The 22,845-nt window shown below is 43.0% G+C and overlaps 1 protein-coding gene and 1 long non-coding RNA gene across 12 annotated transcripts in view; one reads left to right on the top strand and one right to left on the bottom strand.

Moving 5' to 3' along the window:
• LOC137840569 (uncharacterized) overlaps window positions 1-22,845 on the top strand; it is a 211,741-nt gene that overhangs the window by 31,456 nt on the left and 157,440 nt on the right. The gene's annotated exons all lie outside the window — the stretch shown is intronic.
• Window positions 1-22,845, bottom strand: part of rab3gap1 (RAB3 GTPase activating protein subunit 1) — a 168,683-nt gene that overhangs the window by 14,529 nt on the left and 131,309 nt on the right. For all 10 annotated transcript variants that reach the window (XM_049727690.2, XM_068651739.1, XM_068651737.1 and 7 more), the window contains 2 exons: window positions 13,367-13,463; window positions 1,868-1,971 (listed from right to left, as the gene is read on the bottom strand). In XM_049727690.2, the coding sequence (XP_049583647.1) occupies window positions 1,868-1,971; window positions 13,367-13,463 (201 nt within the window). The remainder of the gene's footprint in view (window positions 1-1,867; window positions 1,972-13,366; window positions 13,464-22,845) is intronic.

The following is a 22,845-nucleotide window of genomic DNA, read 5'->3' as shown; positions in this document are numbered from 1 at the left end:
CATGCTGCCATCCAAGCGACGTCTTTTTCATGGACGCCGCTGCTTATTTCAGCAAGATAATGCCAAGCCACATTCTGCACGTGTTACAACAGCATGGCTTTGAAGTAAAAGAGTCCAGGTTCTCCCCTGGCCCGCTTGCAGCCCAGACCTGTCTCCCTTTAAAAATGTGTGGCGCATTATGAAGCATAAAATACGACAGGGAAGACCCCAGACTATTGAACAACTGAAGCGGTTCATCAAGCAAGAATGGGAAAGAATTCCACATGAGAAGCTAAGAGAATTAGTCTCCTCTCTTCCAAAACGTTTGTTATTAAAAGGAAAGGTGATGTAACGAAATGGTAAACATGCCCTTTCCCATCTTCTAATGCACGTGTTGCAGCCATGAAATTTTAAGTTACCGTATTTGCCGGTGTATTGGTCGACCTTTTTCGATCCAAAATCGACCGAAAAAAATCGACCTCGACTTATACACCGAGTCATAAAATTTAACTTCGTATTCATCGCTTCAAATGTGATGGTAACCAAGGCCGTTTCTCATGCATCTCATTGTGCGTTGCACTTAGAAAATTTGAACCGTGCGGCGTGCGCGAGTGCGCGGCCCGCTGGAAGTCCAATGAGGCGCCGCGATCTCCTGCGCGGTGCTTATAAAGTGCCGATCCGCTCGGCTTGGAGCTATTTCCGACCTCCCGTTGGTGCCGGGCGGCGTGCGCGAGCTCGCCGGCCGCGATCTCCTGCGCGGTGCTTATAAAGTGCCGATCCGCTCGGCTTGGAGCTATTTCCGACCTCCCGTTGGTGCCGGGCGGCGTGCGCGAGCTCGCCGGCCGCGATCTCCTGCGCGGTGCTTATAAAGTGCCGATCCGCTCGGCTTGGAGCTATTTCCGACCTCCCGTTGGTGCCGGGCGGCGTGCGCGAGCTCGCCGGCCGCGATCTCCTGCGCGGTGCTTATAAAGTGCCGATCCGCTCGGCTTGGAGCTATTTCCGACCTCCCGTTGGTGCCGGGCGGCGTGCGCGAGCTCGCCGGCCGCGATCTCCTGCGCGGTGCTTATAAAGTGCCGATCCGCTCGGCTTGGAGCTATTTCCGACCTCCCGTTGGTGCCGGGCGGCGTGCGCGAGCTCGCCGGCCGCGATCTCCTGCGCGGTGCTTATAAAGTGCCGATCCGCTCGGCTTGGAGCTATTTCCGACCTCCCGTTGGTGCCGGGCGGCGTGCGCGAGCTCGCCGGCCGCGATCTCCTCCGCGGTGCTTATAAAGTGCCGATCCGCTCGGCTTGGAGCTATTTCCGGCCTCCCATTGGTGCCGGGCGGCGTGAGCGAGCTCGCCGGCCGCGATCTCCTCCGCGGTGCTTATAAACAGCCGCATGCGCACGGCCTCCCGGAATTTGAACACATTTCGTCAATAAATTTCGCATATTGAATTTTGAAGTTTAATATAATGCAACAATTGAGCTCGACTTATACCAAGGATATATCATAAAATCGTAAATTTCCGTCGAATTTTAGGGGGTCGACTTATACACCGAGTCGACCTGTACACCGGCAAATACGGTAATTATTTATTAAAAAATAAAATAAAGTTTATGAGTTTGAGCATTAAATATGTCGTCTTTATAGTGCATGCAATTGAATATAGGTTGAAAAGGATTTTCAATCAACCGAATCCGGAGTAAAACAATTTTTTTTTAAATGTGCAACCACAAACTGTCACAATATGAGATGATGTTAGCCCTTGATATTACTGGAAAGGTTTCTGCCGTGGTTTTGTTTGGGTAACCAGAATTAATGAACGGAGACAATGTGTCAGGCTTCACTTTAACGATTTGTTTAATAACTAAGGTACACAGCAAGAATAAGCTATTGCATGCCACTGACCTCTAAATTATTGTCGTCGAGATGGAATTGTTGCAGCAGCTTGCCCGCTTGAATGGTAGCTTTTTGGATGTTTTTTTTCACAGTTGGTATGTTTTCAAATGCCTCTGTAAAAGAAAAAAACCCCTGAAATTAGTAAACAATGTGAGGGGCAAAAATCACAAACAGGTTTGAAAAGGCAACAGAAAGAATGATCAGTGTTCCTTCTTTATCTCGGCGGAAACATTCTAAAAAATGACCAAAACAAGTGAAATATGTGGAGGTTGAAATTTTATTTACTTTTTAACATTTTGTTTTATTCTTCGCTTTCTGTGTGCTGGTTCCAAAGCTCGCAGTTTTATTTGACGTACTAATTAATATAACTATCAGATCTATCACTAAATCACCTGCATCTTCTCAGAGACTTGCAGATTTATTCAAATAAATGAGAAAATAAATATGAGTAACTATATTGTTACAATATCCACACAAGACTTTTATTAATCTTTTTTGAAGCGTTAAAGTGTCATAGCTCCTCTTTGCTTTTACATGCTGGCCGACTGACGTGCCCCCGCGGCCCAGCATCCGCACAAGACTTTTGTAATTGTATTTTTATACACTCCATTGTACTTTTAAAAGGGTTATTGTATTTTAAACACTTTTTAAAACATTTTAAAGTATCACGGCTCCTCTCTGCTCTTGCGTGCTGGCCGAGTGACACGCCCCTGTGGCCCAGCGCGAGGGCATCCACACATTGCTCAGAAGCACACCCTGCACTTAATGCTCATTGTCAGTCGCTGTCCCAAATCATGGACGGTGGCATGGCAGTGCTTTTTTCCTACGTGCGCGTTTACACTCACTGCCGTTGTCCCGACTGTTTCTGCACGGCGGTACAGTTTTCCTTCGGCGCGGCTGTGTCACGTCTCCACTCTCTCCCTGCTGGCCTATGGCATTACGCGCCCTACGCGCTAGACTTCTGAGGCGCGCATCGCCAATACGGAACTGCTAATCGTCAGTCCTCACAGTTTTGTCTGTTTTGACACGCACGCCTGCCACCTGATTCTCGTTTGCCTGACCCGCTGTGATACGAGAGCTGACTGGCTCGTGATTTTAAAGCGTAAACATGCCCAGCGTGAGGGCATCCGCACAAGACTTATTTTATGATGGATGGGCAAACAGGACGATCCGATCGGGAGTGACAAGCAGACACGCATTTCTACTTTGTTTGGCGATCGAGGAGCGTGTGTAACGAAGCAAGTTTGAGGTGCTGCTGCTATGTTGATACAGACGGAGTGAATAAAGTGCAGGAAACTGAGATAAAGTGTAGTCAGAAATGCTAAGCCAATCAGCTGCAAGGACACAGATTCACATGTTCCCATTGGCCATTAGTGTCATATGGGCAGACAAAGCCCTGCGCTCCAAGTGACGGCGCAAAAAAACGTGACCATCGGGGAGTCACTGATGGTGTAGGTATGCACTTGCCTGTCTTGTTGCCTGGCTTGTGTGCTTCATTGCATATGATGTTGTGATTGTGTGTGGCAGACTTAAAATTTTTTAAAAAAACCCGCGATAGAGCGAGGCGCAGTAGGTGAACTGCGAACTAGTGAGGGATTACAAGATTCAAGAATTTTTATTGGCCATGTTTGAGCATGCCAAACTAGGAATTTGACTTCGGTACATCTCAGACTCTGCTCAACATTTAGGTGACTGACAACACTCAGGACGTGCGAAAATTGACAAATATTCTCAAACATACCCTGATCTTAAAATCCCAGGAGGGCAAGGAAAAACTCAAAACTCCTACTAGGGGAAATGAGAAACCTTGAGAAGAGGCCATTACTGTATAATGATTAGTTTAACTTCTAAGTACCATATTTTCCGGACTATAAATCGCTCCGGAGTATAAGTCACACCAGCCATAAAATGCCCCAAAAAGTGAAAAAAAAACATATATAAGTCGCTCCGGAGTATAAGTCGCATGTTGGGGGGCAATTTATTTGACAAAATCCCACACCAAAAACAGTCATGAACGAGCAACAACAGGCTAAACAATAGCAACAACAGGCTAAACGATAGGTATGCTAACGTGACAAACACAAACAAAGAGCTGAGAACGGGCCTGACGTAACATATAGAGTGATTAAGGACAACTATTACATGAATAACATGTTTATAAAACCATCGGTGTCACTCCAATTGATTAAATCCATCAATCGTTCGATACAATAGCAACAGGCTAAACGATAGGTATGCTAACGTGACAAACACAAATGAGGAGCTGAGAACGGGCCTGACGTAACATATAGAGTGATTTAGGACAACGATTACATAAATAACATGTTTATAAAACCATCGGTGTCACTCCAATTCATTAAATCCATCGATCGTTCGATACGATAGCAACAGGCTAAACGATAGGTATGCTAACGTGACAAACACAAACGAAGAGCTGAGAATGGGCCTGACGTAACATATAGAGTTATTAAAGAAAACGATTACATGAATAACACGTTTATAAAATCATCGGTGTCACTCCAATTCATTAAATCCATCGATCGTTCTTTGTCAACAATGGGTGCGCCCGGCTGAGGGCGCTTGCACTTCAAAATATTCCACAGGCTCATATAACGATAGATAAACTATATTTCAAGTAACTATAATATAAGCAATAATATTATCAAACCATCCGTGCACTTTAAATCCATTAAATCCATCGATCAAATTCCTCGTCCTTTGTCAACATCGCCGTGCGTGCGCCCTGACGTGTAAACGGCTCTTTATTAAACAAAACAAACTTCCAAGCGTGTGGCGGCGTGGACTTCCAGACACGAGAGCTCCATGGCATAGGACAGGCGTGCGTAATGGCCATGTCCGAGCCCCATGCACCGTTCGCGGACAGCCACTCGGCCGAGCGCAGGCCCCCGACTCAGTAGAGTAGGACCGGGCGTGCGTAAAAGCCATAATAGTTTTTCAAACCTTCTATGTCACTCCAAATTCTTAATTCCTTCAAACTCTTTGTCCTCCGTGTCACTTAGAAATGATCACCGCTAATGATGCCGGTAGTCCTTACGTGGGTACGTTTTTCCTTTATGTAAACAACCGCAGCGCCTCGCCGTGCCACTGACGTCACTTGAAATAGTAATCCATTGGTACATCACGGTTCTCCAAACTTTCTTTCTGCTGCTCGATTACTGTTTTCAGTTGCATATTTTACAACTTCAAGTTTGTAACCTGCAAAATATGAGTTTCTTTTTGGTGCCCACCCAGTTGATGAGTCACGGCCAACTGTGAAATTTAGAGCGCCCTCATCCAGTTTCGTCTGAAAATATAATTTTTTTCAGATGTAGTTTTTTGTTTTGTTTATTTGGTTGTTTTATCAAAGTCAAAGTCTGCTTTATTGTCAATTTTTTTTCATATACCAAGACACACAAAGAGATTGAAATTACGTTCCCACTATCCCTCGGTGAGATAGTACACATATGCATACAAGCAACACAAAAAAAAAACAAGAAGGCACAAACAATGAATAAATAAAAGTGTTGAATAAATGATAAATAAACAAATAATAATAAATAATAATAATAAATATAAGAGGAGCAAAAATGGAGCAAGTGTACATACAGCAGACAGTGGACTTGGATATGGTGCTTTAAAGTGTTAATTGCTTTATTTGATGTTTTCTCTATTTTTTATGTTTTGAATATGTTCAAGATAAAGATATAAAAGCATGTGAAGTGATCAACTATACTAAAAATAACATGGGAAGTGGTCAACTATACTTGTAAGTAAGTGATGTCTTAATGATCAAGTAAAAATTTGTGAAAAAAAACATATATAAGTCGCTCCTGAGTATAATTCGCCTCCCCACCCAAACTATGAAAAAAAAAACGCGACTTATAGTCCGGAAATTACGGTACTCAGAAGTGAAGCATGGAGAATGGAAATGTGGGAAAGAGAACTTTGGCATGGAAAATAATAAAAATAGTAAAAACATTAGCTAGGATCAATATTGTATCACCATGACCCCGAAGATAAGAAATGAGAAATTTACACGAATTGGCGCCAGCAAAAGTCCAAGAGCTGCTGGTCCAAGGATTGGACGAGATGTAGCAGGCTTGGGGGGAGAATTGGACTTTAAGATACCCAAAAAAGGAGAAGACCAATGGTCCCCACCTCTTGTTACGAAAACAAGTGAAGTGTATAAAAATGTGTGAGTTGTTTTATGGGGCACGGTTCTTTCATATCATGGGGGAGAATGCCCGGTGCCGTATAATTTGCCTTTTTCCTGAACGCAGAATTAATATAATTGGATAAAATGTATTTAAGTGTGGTTTTTGTCTCAGTGAACATCTTTGTTTAGATGGAAACAAACACACTTTGAAGTTGGATGTGGGTAATGGCTGATACGAAGCGGAGGGCAATCGGGGTGCCAACAAAAAAAAAATACAATACATTTTCCAACACCGTTTCATTTTAGGTCACTTGCCCTTCCTTAAATGATGCCAGTGTCCACCATGATTCCTGATTGTGTCCACCTGTTTTCCATTACCCTCACGTGTGAAGTATATTAGGTGTAGTAATGAGGGATTGGGATATTTGGTTGCATTAAGCCCTGATACCATGTACCTTGGTAATTTTCAAGACAACACTCAACACTATCAGGACAAGTATTAGGCGAAGATAATGCTGGCTGCTGAAAAATAAAGAATTGAGGGAGGACAATAATTATAATTCCATCAAAGGACCAGTGGATATGAAAAAAATTCCAAATAGAAAGAATAACATCCAGACTGAGACTTCAAGACTGAAGATTGCATAGGAAGTGGGAAACTTGGTCAAATGTGGAGAAACTCCATGGACTGATTGCTGATGGCCATGATTTTATTTCTCTTTTTTAATTCCCACCCCTAGGGCCCGACCTGGCACGTGAGAACCCCATTTCCAATAGGCTCACCACCTGTGGGAGGGGCCAAAGGGGCGCTGTGAGTTGGCCAGCAGCCAAAGGTGGGGTTCGATCCCCAGCTACCGAAGCTAGCTCTAGGGATGTGGAATGTCACCTCTCTGACAGGGAAGGAGCCCAAGGTGGTGTGCAAGGTAGATAGGTTCTGACAAGACAGTCAGACTCACCACACATAGCTTGGGTTCTGGTACAAGCCCTCTCGAGAGGGGCTGGACTCTCTTCCACTCTGGAGGTGAGACCAGGTGTGGGCATACTTATTGCCCCCCGGCTGGGCGCCTCCACATTGGGGTTCACGTTGGTGAATGACAGGGTAGCCTCGTGGTGGGGGGACTGGTCCTGAGTGTTGTTTGTGTCTATGCAACAAACCGCAGCTCAGAGTATCCACCCTTTTTGGAGTCTTTGGAGGGTGTGCTGGACTGCGCTCCTCCAAGGGACTTCATTGTTCAGCAGGGTTACCAATGGGCAATGACAGTGAGAGCTGGAGGGGTATGATTGGGAGGAATGGACCACCCAATCAGAACCCCAGCGGTGTTCTGTTATTGGACTTCTGTGCGCAACATTGTTTATCCATAAACACAATGTTCAAGCATAAAGTTGTTCATGTGTGCATTTGGCACCAGGACACCTAAGGCCACAGTTCAATGAGCGACTTTGTAGTCACGTCATAGGATTTGCGGCCGCATGTTTTGGATACTTGAGTAAAGAGAGGGTCAGAGCTGTTACTTGATCACCACCCGGTGGTGTGTTGGCTCCAATGGTGGGGAAGGTGCTGGTGTGACGTGACAAACCAAAACGCATTGTGAGGGTGTGTTGGGGACATCTAGAACAGGTCAACTGCAGCACCCGGGACGATAATTTGCAGCCCCTGTCTTAATATGAAAGATTAATGTAAGTGCGGCCCACAAAGTTTATATAAATGACACTTGTGATGTGCAGAGCTGAATGAACCAATCGCAGTGAGGTATATGGCTCTGGAGGGCGGGACATCAGCCGGCCTGTCCAATGCTTCGCTCACTTATTTATTCATTCCTCCTGTCAGCTGGAGCCGGAAACCGTGAAGCCGCTGACTCCGCTCGGCGCCCACAGTCCTCCAATTAATTGTAGGCGCGTTGTGAGTGAAACTGAAACTTAACAATAAGTGTGTTTACATGACACTTGAGAAATTCAGATAACTGCCGTTGTTCGATACGATTGGAGAAGAACTCCGATGGCTATTCAGATCTCTCTGTCATGTGTACGCCTTTCTCCGATAAAGATCAGAGAGCGCAAGTGCGCATGCGCCACAGCCCCGCGCAACTGAAAGTTAAAGTTAAACCCGAGACTGACTCCAAGCGGAATCACATATTACAGAGCCCCAAAGATGTCTTTTTCAAAGCCTGCAGTGAAGAGAAAGGTCGGTGATGAGCAAAGACAATTTCAGGAAAAGTGGGGCATGCAATATTTCTTTGTTGAGCACAGGGGCACCCCGACGTGTCTCATTTGTAATAAAAAAGTTGCGGTGTACAAGGAATACAATCTGAAACGTCATTATACAACTAGGCATGCTGAAGAGTATGAAAAATACCAGGGAGATGAGAGAGCCAACCAGATTGCCAGTCTTAAAACACATCTGCTGAGGTAATGAGATTTCTTTAAGAAAGCAACCACAGAGAATAATGCAGACGTCGTTAGTGAGATGCTTGCTAAAGCAGGATTTTTTAAATTATTATTCATTTGTTTATTCATTTATTTATTTAATTTATTAGTTTGTGTTAAAAATAAAGATATTTGAGAACATTGGAATCAGGATTTTTCTAGTCAGCCAGTCAGTCGGCCGGTCGGTCGGTCAGTCAATATGTGGTTTCTTCAGTCGTCTGTATGTGCTGTATGATAATTTTTATAACTTGATTTATTATTACAGATTTTTTTTCATTTTTAATTAATTAATTTAATTCATTATTTTGTGTTAAAAATAAAGATATTTTAGAACATTGGAATGTTTTATCAGTGCTATTCTTGTGGAAATCCTGATGCGGCCCAGCCTCACCCAGCCTCCAGCGGCCCCCAGGTAAATTGAGTTTGAGACCCCTGATCTAGAACAATCCAAACAGAAAGCGTCTCAATACCCAACTCCAACTTTGCCCATGACCCGGGGGAGCCGGGGGACATGTGGTCTATCTTTTGTGCCTCCATTGTTGATGTGGCCAATTGGAGCTATGGTCGTGGCAGCAACCCCGAACACATACAGGCGGTAAGGGATGCTGTCAATCTGAAGAAAGAGTTTATTGGGCCATTTTGGCATGTGGGACTCCAGAAGCAGCTGAATGGTACTGGATGACCAAGAGGAATGTGGCTTCGGCGGTTGCTAATGCAAAAACCCGTGGGAAGAGTTTGGTGAGGCAATGGAAAAATGACTTCCGGACCACTTTGAGGAAATTCTGATCCACCATCCGGCTTCTCAGGAGGGGTGCACCATTAACACTGTGTATAGTGGAGATGGGGTGTTGCTGACCTCGATTCGGATCTCGACTGCCTTGGTAAAATTTTAAATAGAAAATGGATGGATGGATGGATGCACAGACAAAGAGAAATGTGGCCATCACAGAGTCCAGTGTGGCCACATTTGACGCATCTTTTTCGGATGAGTGGTGTAGGTGTACCCCCTGGAGTAGCCTCTGTAAAATAAAGTCATACTAATGCTTATTGATTGAAATCTAATACATAATGACCTATGAACAAATAAGTTTATGAAAAGCCCCTCGGCACGTATTATGTTTAGAAATGTCAGAAATGGCACCTAAGATGCATGTAGGCTGCGCATTTTTTGCTCTTTTCAGTAGCTGAGTTAACGCTAATTGTTTTGTGATATTTTCAGAGGTTAAAATTGGCCTGAGTAGGGATGTCCACATACAGTGCTTTATGAATGTATACGTCCCCTTGAACTTTCACCTTTTGCCACATTTAGGCTTCAATCAGAGATATATGCATTATTTGGGGTATGTCCATCAATTTTGCACATCAAGAGACTGACTTTTTTACGCGTTCTTCCTTGGCAAACCGCTCGAGTTCAGTAAGGTTGAATGGAGAGCGAACAAAGGTTTTCAGTTCTACAGATTGGATTCAGGTCTAGCCATTAGAACACCTGAATATTGTGATTTGTGAATCATTCCATTGTAGATTTTTATTTATTTTTTTAATGATTATTTTGTGATATTTGCAGAGGTTAAAGATGGCCTGAGTAGCGATGTCCACATACAGTGCCTTATAAATGTATACGTCCCCTTGAATTTTGACCTTCTGCCACATTTAGGCTTCAAACAGAGATATATGCATTTTTTGTAAAGAATCAACATAAAGTGGGACAGAATTGAGTGGAACAAAATTTATTGGCTATTTTAAACTTATTTAACGAATAATAAAAAAAAAAATTGTCATGCAAAATTATTCAGCCCCCTTGAGTTAATACTTTTAATGCAATTACAGTTGCAAGTTGCTTGGGGAATGTCAATTTTGCACATCGAGATTTTTTACGCGTTCTTCCTTGCAAAACAGCTTGACCTCAGTAAGGTTGATTGGAGAGCAAACAAAAGTTTTCAGTTCTACAGATTAGATCCAGGTCTAGCCATTATAACAACTGGATATTGTAATTTGTGAACCATTCCATTGAAGATTTTGCTTTATGTTTTGGATGATTGTCTTGTTGTAAGATAAATCTCCATCCTAGTCTGTTTTTTGCAGACCAACGAATGTTCTTCCAGAATGTTTCTGTATTTTGCGCCAGCCCGCTTGTCATCATTCCTGTCCCTGCAGGAGAAAAGCAGGCCTAAACCATGATGCTGCCACCACCATGTTTGACAGTGGGAGTGGTGTGTTCAGGGTGATGAGCTGTGTTGCTTTTACGTCAAACATAACGTTTTGCATTGTGGCAAATAAATTCAATTTTGGTTATATCTGACCAGAGCACCTTCTTCCAGATGTTTAGCATGTCTCCCAGGTGGCTTGTGGCAAACTTTAAATGATACTTTTTATAGATATGTTTATGAAATGGCTTTCTTCTTGCCACTTTTTCATAAAGGCCAACTTTGTGCAGTATTATAACTGATCGTTGTCCTACGGACAGAGTCTCACACCTCAACTGTAGATCTCTGCAGTTCATCCAGAGTGATCTGATACTCCGTTCATTTTAATGTCTCTTGCGGTGCTCCTTAGAATGTTTATAGCTTGGGAAATGTTTTTGTATCTAAATCCAGCTTTAAACTTCTCAACAGTATCTCTGTCCTGTCGGGTATGTCCCTTAGACTTCATGATGCTCTCTGGACTTTAAACAGACCTCTGGGACTATAACAGAGCATGTGGCATTTATATGATGACTTGAATAGGTGGATTCTATTTATCATCATCAATCATTTACGTCAACATTCAGAGATCCTCACTGAACTGCTGCAGAGAGTTTGCTGCACTGAAAGAAAAGGGGCCCACCTTTTCAGTTTGTTTTATTTCTAAAAAGGTTTTAATATCAAATACATTTCGTTCCACTTCATGCTCCTGTCCCACTTGTTGGTCTGTCACAAACAATTACAATTTTATATTTTTATGCGTGAAGCTTGAAATGTAGCAAAAGGTCGGAAAGTTCAAGGTGGCCAAATACTTCCGCATGGCACTGCATGTATTTCGGGTCTGATTACCGCATTTTCTGGACTATAAGTCGCAGTGTTTTTTCATACTTTGGCCGGGGGTGCAACTTATAATCAGGAGTGACTTATATGTGAAGTTATTAACACATAATTACTTGATCATTAACATATTACTTACTATTGTATAGTTGATCACTTCATGTTATTTTCACTTTAAACCGCATGAGGACGCACTCGGCCTGTGGAATAATTGGAGCCAACACTGACAATGAGTCTGACCTTAGTGCCGCATGTACTTCTGGAGTCAACAGCGGCGTTGTTTATAAGTGACACACAGGACGAAGATTTCAATGGATTTAATGATTTGGAGTGACGCGGATGGTTAGATAAAATTGCTATGTTATAGTCATTTGAAATATAGTTTATACATAGTTAGATAGGTCTGTGGAATAATTGGAACCAAAACTGACGAGTCCGACGTCATCGCCGCACGTACTTTCGAAATCAGCAGCGGCGTTTTTTCTTAAGTGTAGCTCTGTTGACTTCATCAAGCCACAATGTTCAACACTTGTTAGTGAGTTTGCAGCAGAGGCAGTTGTGATGAGAATTAGCATTTCCAAATCAGAGGCCATGGTCCTCACTGGGAAATGGGGCAAAAGTCCTCTCTTGGTCAGGAATAGGTTAGGCCTTCCCCATGTAGAGAAGTTAATTTATCTTAGAGTTTTGTTCACTGGGGAGAAAAGAAGGTGCGGGAGATTGACAGGTGGATTGGTGCAGTGAATGCAGTGATGCGGACTCAACATCGGTCTATCATGGTGAAGGTGATGTGTGGAAAGGCAATGATCTAGAATTAACAGTAAACTTAGGCTCCCGCTCAGCAATGGGCAGGAGCAGTAGGCCATGAGTTTCCGGTGCAGGGTTTCCAGGGGACAAGATGACAAGCTCGGTCATCCATGAGAGACTCAGATTAGAGCTGCTCCTCCTCCGCAATGAGAGGAACATAATAAGGTGGTTCAGGCATCCGTGTAGAATGCCTCCTGGATAAAAGTTTATGAGCATGAACCACAGAAAGGAGGTCCTGGAGATGACTCAGGATACACAAAAAAGTGACCATTTATTTCTATATATGGATTTGAGACAACTTACAATATACAGTCAAACCTCGGTTTTCGACCACAAACTGTTCCAGAAGGCGGTTCGAGAAGTGAATCGGTTGAATTCCAAATCTATTTTTCTCATTACAAATAATAGAAAAAAAATAATTCGTTCCAAGACTAAAAAAAAAAAAAAATCGCCTTTATAAGCATTTTTTTCATTTACGCATTTATGTCCGATCGCGCAACTGCAACGCACCGCCGAACGCGCAACAGTAGCATGCCGCCGACCGCGCAACTGCAACACGCTGGTCGCATTATTGTGACAGAGCCGTCGCTGAAATTTAGAAAATATTTTTAAAGTCCTGATGTACTTTCCAAAATTTAAGTGGACCTTAGTGCGCAGGGAGCTTAATTTGGTCCGATCGCGCAACCGCAGCGCGCCGGGCGCTCACTGTCGCACTACTTTAAGAGCGTCTTTGTGTTTTAGGATGGCTTTACTGCTCCCACTTGCTTTCTTTGGAGGCATGATTACGGGTTAATACAATCCTCAAAGTAACGAAAATACAATAATGAACAGAGTCAGTCGGCATCCGGGCCGCGCGGTCGGGTTTTCTCGGGTCCATTCGTCTCATCTCGCGAGGTTTGACCTCCGAATTTTGTTCGACAGCCGAAGCAAAAAAATCTCGAATTTTTCGTTCGAATTCCGATTCGTTCGAGAACCGGGACGTTCGAAAACCGAGGTTTGACTGTATGTGGTTTAAAAACTTTTGAAGGGGAGTGTACCAGTAAAAATGTACCTGTAAAAACAGAACCAAATAACTTACGCGCATGTTTTTGATTGAGAAGTACTCACCTTCCTCTTTCAACTTCAAAATTGTAGCATGTATTATGCATGGCAGGAGATGGCGACACAGGTCTGCAGGTTTCTGCATTTCCAAGTAATGCAAGACCTGAAAAACCAAGCAAATTCCAAATAATGTAAGCTACCTTAATGCTGACGTAACTTGCTTACCATACAATTACCCTCGTGTGTGTGTGTGTGTGTGTGTGTGTGTGTGTGTGTGTGTGTGTGTGTGTGTGTGTTTGTGTGTGTGTGTACATCACGTGATATGAAGATCTTTTGGTACAAATACCTATGGCTAAAAAAAAATACAGAAGTTTGAACACCCAGTCTTTTTCCATGTTATATTAAGCTGTCTCTATTAATGTACCGTATTTTCAGCACCATATGCTGCACTTAAAAGCCTTCATCTCAAAAAACGAAGGTGCACCTTTTAATAAAGTGCGTCTTTTGTGTGGACCAAATTCCAAAATCTGTAAAGTTGTTTTGTGTAGTTTCCATAACATATAGGCGAAATATGAAGACCTGCTGAACCAATCAGAGGACATTATGTTCTACGTAGATCGGGGCAAAAAAACAGAAGATTAGACGTAACACGTAGCGGAGTACACAGCAACACACACATAAACTGAATATGTGCCGATGCAATACAATCAGATCGACACAATATGAAATCTCAAGATCTCCGATTCTCCACACGTGCACGATTAGCAAGTGGCTGACCAGGCCTTGCGCGAACTGGCCAGTGGTTTGGCGATCCTGTTTACAATGCGCTCCGTAATTAATATTGGACAATCCCACGGCACAGCTGAACGTCTCTCACGGCACACCAGTGTGCCGCGGCACAGTGGTTGGGAAACACTGTCTTAAAGGGTACCTTTAGTCATTAGCAATATTAACATTTTTCTATTCTACGAATATGGCTTAATCAAATCCCTGCAGTTTATTAAAAAAAAGCAATTCATGTAGGAAATAAATGGCTTTTAGTAAGTGTTGGAAATAATATACTTTTTATCATTGGATTCTATGTAACTACTTTTGTGTGCAAGATTCTCCGCAGTATGTGACCAATCTGGCCTCGTGAAAATGACTTGGGGGCATATGGCAGTCATTAGCCGCACTATACAATAAGCCCCACAGTTAGCTAGACATGTGGAGATCATGTGATTGTCATGGGACGGCTGAAGCAGACAAAGGTCTTATTTAAGTTGAAGTCATGAGTACGGCACAGCAATGTATTCCCAGAGGCACTAAAGACTACGTCTTTGTTGAGCTATTGGTCATGAGACGTCCATACTGCCCCCCTGTGAGTACCCCCTGTGTTCTGTGGTAATGGGATATAACTATGGAATGTTCTTCCTGTCTGGAAACCTATTCGACCATGTACACTTCCCCCTTTGGTTCTCTCTCAATAAAAGGCACGGCTAAATTCGAGCAGAGCGCGTATTCTCAGCCACACTTGCTGCGTGTGTTTGGGGTGCGCCCTTCTGCGCAGAAGAAAACGCTAAGCCAAAAAGACCTACCGCCTCTGAGATTGATTTCAGATAAATGTTGTAAACCCAACATTTTTGGGGGCTCGTCCGGGATTTCCTGAAAATCTGCTCGCTGATCCGAAGAGTGTTGAAGACGCCGAATCCGTGCACGGCAGAGGTCACAGAACGCCTGAAGGAAAGCCCTGGGGAACAATGTTCATCCACCAGGCCGGCGTCCGGTTCAGCACCTCTCGGCAGCGATGATTGACGGAAACTTCAAAAGAAATCTCTCAGAGACTCGGTGAGACCTCTTTGTTGGCTGCGTGGTTGGGGTATTTTAGTCCCCAGAAAAAGGGTACCTGGGTAAGGACGGCGGAGTCCTTGTTGTGAATTCCAAGTGATAGGAATTCGGTCTACAGATGGAACTTGTAGACGGAAATACACCTCGTCGTGTTAAGAAAATTCCGCGGTGTGAATGTGTGTGAATGGTAGCACGTATCACTCGCTATTGTGCTGCATGTAACATGGTGGGAAGAAATGGCAAATTTCTGTGGAATTCCTCACCAGAAAACTGGTCAAAGCAGGAATTACCACAGAAAGTTGTTATTGCACTAAAGAAACATTCCATCTTTAGAAATCCCTATGATTTAAATGTTGAACTAAATTGATTACAATGGGGGGCCGTCAAAGTGTTACTGACAATGTATCAGGGGATGAGAAGTATACGTTAAATAAGTTACCAAACTTGAGGCCGCAAGTATGATTGTCAGACAATGAAGCTATAGTGCGTAGGCGCACTGTTAGGCGTGGCTCAAGAAGAGGAGCCTGAGGCAGAAGCTCCTTCTGCTCCTATGCAAAACATGCATCTAATTTAAAAGACCTGAACACCCCCCCATATAATAGCAAAATATATCATGGTCAGTCAATAAGAACTCCTACCAAACAAGAAGCATGACCAAGGCTGTTAAATTTCCCCAAAGTATAAATGACGCTGATGTATGCGAATGATACAGTTGTCAAACCTTATTGAAAGGCCAGTAATGTGAGAAAAAATAAATAAAAATAGTAAAACCAAAACATCAAATAGAGGAAGACGTTTGCGCAGCATTGTTTGTTGATGTTGTTTGTGCACTGTGTTTTGTTGTGGGCCTTTGTGTTGTCCTTGTGTTCTCTGTGTGTTTATGTGTGTCTATGTGTTAAAATTTTGAAATTGGCTAAAATAGTGTGCAAGGAAAGTTACTAGACTGGGGTCTATTTGATTTGCACCGCAAGAAAAAGAAGGAGACATTGAAACTGGAAAATGCATTTTTTGGAGAAATTGGTGTAAAGACAGGCTAAAAAGATGAATAAATATTTAGGAGATGCAACAGAATGATGTTCGAGCAGAATTGAATCAGTTGAAACATGTAGAACTTAGAGGTGAAATATGAATTTTTCAAATTTTGCAGAAATTTTAATCAATCTTTTATTCGCCAGGTTTGAGCATGCCATAGCATTACAAAGAAGTAATAATTTAACGTGAAAATATGAATTTTTTAATTTTGCAATTTCGGGAATGTTTAAAAACGTTCCCAGTGTGATTTAAATGGGCTGAATGATGTGAATTTCAAACTGGGACAATGTAAAGGTGAAATGTAGAATTTGCCTGTAAGAATGCGTGGAAGGAAAATTGCCCTAAATTTGCAAATTTTGTGGAAATGAAAATCTTATGGAATTAATTCAATGCAGGCATCTCTTGAGTGAATTTTTGGAATATGTCAAAATCGGAATGAGTGGGTTGTTTTACCAAGAACCTTGAGATAGGACAGATTCAAATGAGGACTGTGAATTAAAAATGATGTAGTATGACTGTGTGGACAGCTTGAAGAGAGCTTGAGGAGAGTGAGAACAGTGCATGCGTGCGTGCCTGTGTGTGTGCGCGTGTGTGAGATGCAAATGAGCAGGAATGAATGACAAGATTTGACTTAAAAAAAAAAAAAAGATACAGCTTGACTGGTTGACGTTGTTGGAGACTACTATGTGAAAAGTAGAACAACTTTGAAGAAAGAGTGATTTTGAACATATTTAATGCTAAGAAAAAAAATAGGGCTTATTTCACAGTGGTTGACTGATTATAATGGATTGAATGGCTCGTTTTACGCTTTCATCTAAAAGTCAAGTCAAGTTTATTTGTATAGCCCTAAATCACAAACAGTCTCAAAGGGCTACAAGTAGACAAAAATTCAAGTTTTTGTCTACAATGATGATAATTGCTTTTGAAACAAAGGAAGTGTAAGGATGAGATTCCTTTCTCCTCATGCAGCATTTAGGCCAGAGAGGAAGTGAAGTCAAATAACAGAAGTTAGGATGGGTAAAAACCAGAAGTAAACTATCTTGGTTTACTCTCAGCGAAAGGGAGAGCAGGGAACAGGTTATATTAGACACACCACGACCTGTCACGAAGAACAACTGATGTTTTTTTTTTTTTTGTCATTACTGCAGAGTTTGGGCTCCATGCTATGCTGAAATTGCTAAGCCACTAACAGGAGTGGCTCATGGACAGCCGTTAGCAGTCAAAGATACATTCGCGTGGACACCAAAAGTAGAAGAAGGATTGACAAGATTGAAAATATTAGTTCAAACAACAAAGGGTGTGATAATGGATAAGGTGCTATTGACGATGTCAATAACAAAACTGTTTTGCCAAAATGACTTTTAAGGCAACGCCTGTTGTGTCACTTATGTGACAACAGGGGGGGGGGGGGGGGGGGGAAAGATGAGTTATTAGTTACCTATTAGTTACCTTTGGTTTAGATTCTTGAAAAAAAAAAAATTTTAAGCATGTCCTGTTTGTGTGAAACATGATCCACACAGGAACCTAAAAGAAACTCTATAAGAAAATTCGAAGAGTCGAATAGTGGAGCCTAACATGGAAAAAGTGAACAGCTGAGAAATGGCCTTCGATGTACTGGCAGTGAATTATAAATTCAGGACAGTTCAGTAATATCTGTAAAGTGAGCATAACACCATTAATACTGAGGTCAAAATAGAGATGATACTAGGCAAAATTTGGAAACTAGATCAGAAATTCAAGGCTCAAATCAGGAAAGGTGGAAAGGTAATAGAGAGAATGGCATAAAATCAAAGTTAGGAAAACGAAAGATAGATAGTAGCCTGAAAATAGGAGGAGTTTCTGGAAATTACAGTATAATTGAGAGAAATCACAGTTAAGACTTGCAATTTAAGTTTAGGGTAATCTGTCAATTTAAAATGGTTCAAATGAGGTCCATCACAATACATCCGAGCGCTCATGAAGGAAAGGCGCTGTCCTTCTCAGGTAGATTAGATTATTGATAATAGTAGAATTTGAAGTTTGATTAACAGAAGGCACTATGGAATTTATGTCAAATTGGAAGATGATATTTAAGTTTGGTATCCCAGTCTGTCTTTTTCAGTATCCATCAGTGACTCTGAAACTCGATCCCGAGACTCCACCGACAGCTGAGAACATCAAGAAAAATGGTGCATGGCCCTAAGGCACCTTTGACCTTTGCAAGAGCAAAGAAGGACTAAATTTGTGCTTGGGGGGGAGCACATAGCTTCTGGAGGAGAACGACATCCTCGGCGGCGGAGTACAAAGAGTGAAGGAACTCACAAGATGAGAATGGACTCAGTTGAAAATGGACTCATCCAAGAGTGAGGGATGAGTTGACTCTGAGACTACAACCAAAGATAACAACCTGACAATGAGGTGCGGCGAAAGACACACAAGACCTGAAAGCTGCATCAAGACGTTATCAAACTTGGAGGAGCTTGGGTCAGAGTGGATGGAAGCTTGCTTGGGCACTGAGTTTGACACAACTGAGGAGTCTTGCTAAAAGATAAACAAATAAGGAACAAATTGTGTAGTGTTACGAAGAAAGAAAAAGTATCATAGTCAGAGGATAAATTTGGATGAAACAGATAGGCTAAAATTGTAAGAAATAAGAGTAGAATCACATTTAGCCCATCCAGCTTAACAATTAGACATTTAGTCATTAACAGTTCGGAGAAGGAAAAATAGGGCATTAGGATCTACTAGGATGCAGTCAAAAGGTGATTAGATTATTCAATGGAGGTAATTAATAAAGTAGAAGTTAATCACACCTCATAGGGAAATTCTGGTGTCAAAACAAAAAGTTTGATAAGATCAAGGAATAACAGCCATGAAAACTTTTGACAGTTAAGAATAACACTGCATGAGACTCACACCAAGTGACAGTGAACGCGATGACAAATGTGATAGGACTCGGAAAACAAATGCCTTAACATGGCAAGGTGAAAATAATGTAGTGGAGTAGACTGTTGGAGGAAGACTTTTGAGTATCTTTACCCAGGTGCTCGATCAGAACGATGGATTAGGACAAAATTATTTAAGGACCTACTGAGGCTGCTTCTTTCCCCATGCTCACCCATGAACATGCTCAGCAGTACAAATGACTGAATTTTTAGGCATTTAATTGGCAATTTTACAGTAAAGGTCCGGTACGAATGTATGAAATATTCACTTGGGAAGAACATCCAGAAATGAAGGGTTTACCGTTAATATTCGCTGATTGCCTGTTCACTTACACATACTAAATTTGTTTGTTGTTGTACGAGTGATAGATGCAAATGGATTGGCGCTTGTGTGGTTACGAATATGTGTGTGTGTGTGTGTGTGTGTGTGTGTTGAGGGCAGTATAAAAGGCCAAAGTATTTTGGAGTTGGTATGAAAGGGTCACAGTTGAGGGTAAGATTCCTCTCACCTGAGACGGGAACACCCAAGCGTGATGACTAACAGCCGATGGTTAATCAAAGGCACCATGAACAACAAAAATAGTTCATGGAGAAGGCCGAATTCAGCAACACGGATGGACAAGACAGGACTGATATCGAACACTAGGATGATGGACATATGACATGACGAACCTGGACTCACCCGACAAGGTGACAGACTATGTAGATGACAACCATACATCTGGAACTTAAGCTTGCTTGTGGCAAGTGCGAGCTTTGCTTTGTTTCTGTGTGTCACTTGACTTATTGCAACGTCAACCGCCAGCCGAGGAGCAGATTGCTGGTTGTTTTATAACTTGTATTACTTTTGCAGGCTGTCGATTGCAGTCTTGGAAAGTTTATGTTGAATTCACGTGAAAATGTTAACCCTAACCCTTTTGATTTTTATGATGATTGATGATTTTCAGGACGGAATCCCCGTGCGCCATGATTCATGGTGTGTCTATTTTCATTCAGTAGATACTCGATGCCTGTGTAGTTTTGTGAGTACAAGTGTCCATTGTTGGTATTGCCGAGTGTGAGGTGCACAGTCAATTTTCAGGAACTTGGGGATGACGATCTTGGACGAGTGCAACGTTCGACAGGACTGGCTGCAAGACATATGATGATGTGGTAGGACATTTGCCGGTTCCTTTTTGGATGCCTAATGACACATTGGGCGAATGTGTCAAAGGGGGGTGGGGTTACGTTTGAGTGCGTAAGAAGATACATATAAAATTTAATTGTGACATTCAATGCTTTTTTGGATTCACTTGTTTTGGAGGCTTTAACAGGACGTGCCAGAATTCAACAGGCAGCAGTCACAGGAGAAATCGTGCGAGACTGACAGCACGATGAGAAATAAGGAAGATAATTCATAACTCCTGGTGGGAGTGTTGTTGTTTGTTTGTTTGTTTTAGGTTCACGCGGGCCTCTGGATCGTAGGAGTAGATGCAGGGACGCTTGGAGGTTCTATTGAACACTCTGATGAGACAACGACCACCAATCATCCCCGTGCCCCGAACAACCACAAAGGAGAAGAATTGTTTGCTGACGACTGGTTATGGAGATGTCGATTACTAGGGAACTCCTGGACGCTGACCGGGGCCTGGGAAGAGACTCTGAGGACAGTGAAGTGGACATAAAGATCTTGGATGGACAACAGGCCCTGGGCAGTGATCCCAGAGCAATTCACTACAGACACATACATATGCAAGGGGGGCAAAACTAAGAGCATTTCAACTTTGCAGTATGCTGTGATATTGTGTCAATATTATGTCCTTCATTACTTTATCAAATGACCACATGCGGCATTATTGTAATTTGTCACATGACTAAAAGGTTGACATCAGCGTCTGCTGTCCAGAATATCATGTTGGCCCAGCGTGAACAAGATGAGTGGGACCGCGTTGCGTAAATCGCTGTCTAATTTTTCCTTGACGATCCAGAACAAAATACATTCCATTATGACGAACATAGCCAAAGCCGGATGAAGGGCTGTACTTCTGCTAAACTCTGGAATGTAAACTTTCATGCTTTTTGATGGTACTATACTATATTGTGTAAGCATATACTCATTTAAACACATATGTAGTTATTAGTTGATGTTTTGTTTTCCCATGAATTCCAATGTTAAAAACAGGAGGGAATGTTGGAAATAATATACTTTTTATCATTGGATTCTATGTAACTACTTTTGTGTGCAAGATTCTCCGCAGTATGTGACCAATCTGGCCTCGTGAAAATGACTTGGGGGCATATGGCAGTCATTAGCCGCGCTATACAATAAGCCCCACAGTTAGCTAGACATGTGGAGATCATGTGACTGTCATGGGACGGCTGAAGCAGACAAAGGTCTTATTTAAGTTGAAGTCATGAGTACGGCACAGCAATGTATTCCCAGAGGCACTAAAGACTACGTCTTTGTTGAGCTATTGGTCATGAGACGTCCATACTGCCCCCCTGTGAGTACCCCCTGTGTTCTGTGGTAATGGGATATAACTACTATGGAATGTTCTTCCTGTCTGGAAACCTATTCGACCATGTACACTTCCCCCTTTGGTTCTCTCTCAATAAAAGGCACGGCTAAATTCGAGCAGAGCGCGTATTCTCAGCCACACTTGCTGCGTGTGTTTGGGGTGCGCCCTTCTGCGCAGAAGAAAACGCTAAGCCAAAAAGACCTACCGCCTCTGAGATTGATTTCAGATAAATGTTGTAAACCCAACAGTAAGTGTGACATGGAAATACTGGGAGCATCCATGTTGCTTAGTTTATGGCCCGGATCAGGCAGCTGCGTGACGTCAGCAAGTTGATAGCATCGGCCCTGACAACATCCCGGGTCGAGCGCTGAAGGACTGCGCTGGGGAGCTGTCGGGTGTCTTCACGGACATCTTTAACGTTTCCCTGCAGCAGGCCATCGTCCCCTCGTGTTTCAAGGCTGCCACCATCGTTCCTGTGCCGAAGAAACCTGCACCGTCCTGCTTCAACGACTACCACCCTGTGGCACTGACGCCCATCATCATGAAGTGCTTTGAGCGGCTGGTCATGGAGCACATCAAGTCCGTTCTCCCCCCCACCATTGACCCTTTCCAGTTTGCGTACCGTGCCAAGCGGTCCTCTGAGGATGCCATCTGCTCTGCCCTCCACTCGGCCCTCACCCACCTGGAGAGAAAGGACTCATATGTGAGGTTGCTGTTGGCGGACTGCAGCTCTGCCTTCAACACCATTGTGCCGCAGCGACTAATCTGCAAACTCGACGAGCTGGGCCTCAGTACCTCCCTCTGCAACTGGATACTGGACTTCCTCTGTCAGAGGCCTCAGGTGGTGCGTGTTGGCGACAAAATCTCCGCCAGCATCACGCTGAGCACGGGGGCCCCCAAGGGCTGCGTGCTCAGTCCATTGCTCTTCACCCTGCTGACGCATGACTGCACTGCGACCTACAGCGACAACCGCATAGTGAAGTTTGCTGACGACACGACTCTGGTGGGTCTCATCACGAAGGGCGACGAGACTCGGTACAGGTCGGAAGTTGACCTTCTGACCACGTGGTGCAGGGACAACAACCTCCTGCTGAACGTCAATAAGACCAAGGGGGCATAATACGTAAATATAATATTAGTTTTCAATGCTACGCGGATGACACCCAATTATATATGCCGTTATCGATGACAGATCCACAGGACTGCTGTAATCTCGAGGCGTGCCTTGCGGAGATTAAGCAATGGATGTCTCTCAATTTCCTTC

The sequence above is a fragment of the Syngnathus scovelli genome, chromosome 8 (assembly GCF_024217435.2).
Source record: "Syngnathus scovelli strain Florida chromosome 8, RoL_Ssco_1.2, whole genome shotgun sequence".
In the NCBI taxonomy this organism is placed as follows: Eukaryota; Metazoa; Chordata; class Actinopteri; order Syngnathiformes; family Syngnathidae; genus Syngnathus; species Syngnathus scovelli.
The sequence above is the reverse complement of the archived record's forward strand: the minus strand, read 5'-3'. Positions and strand labels throughout refer to the sequence as shown.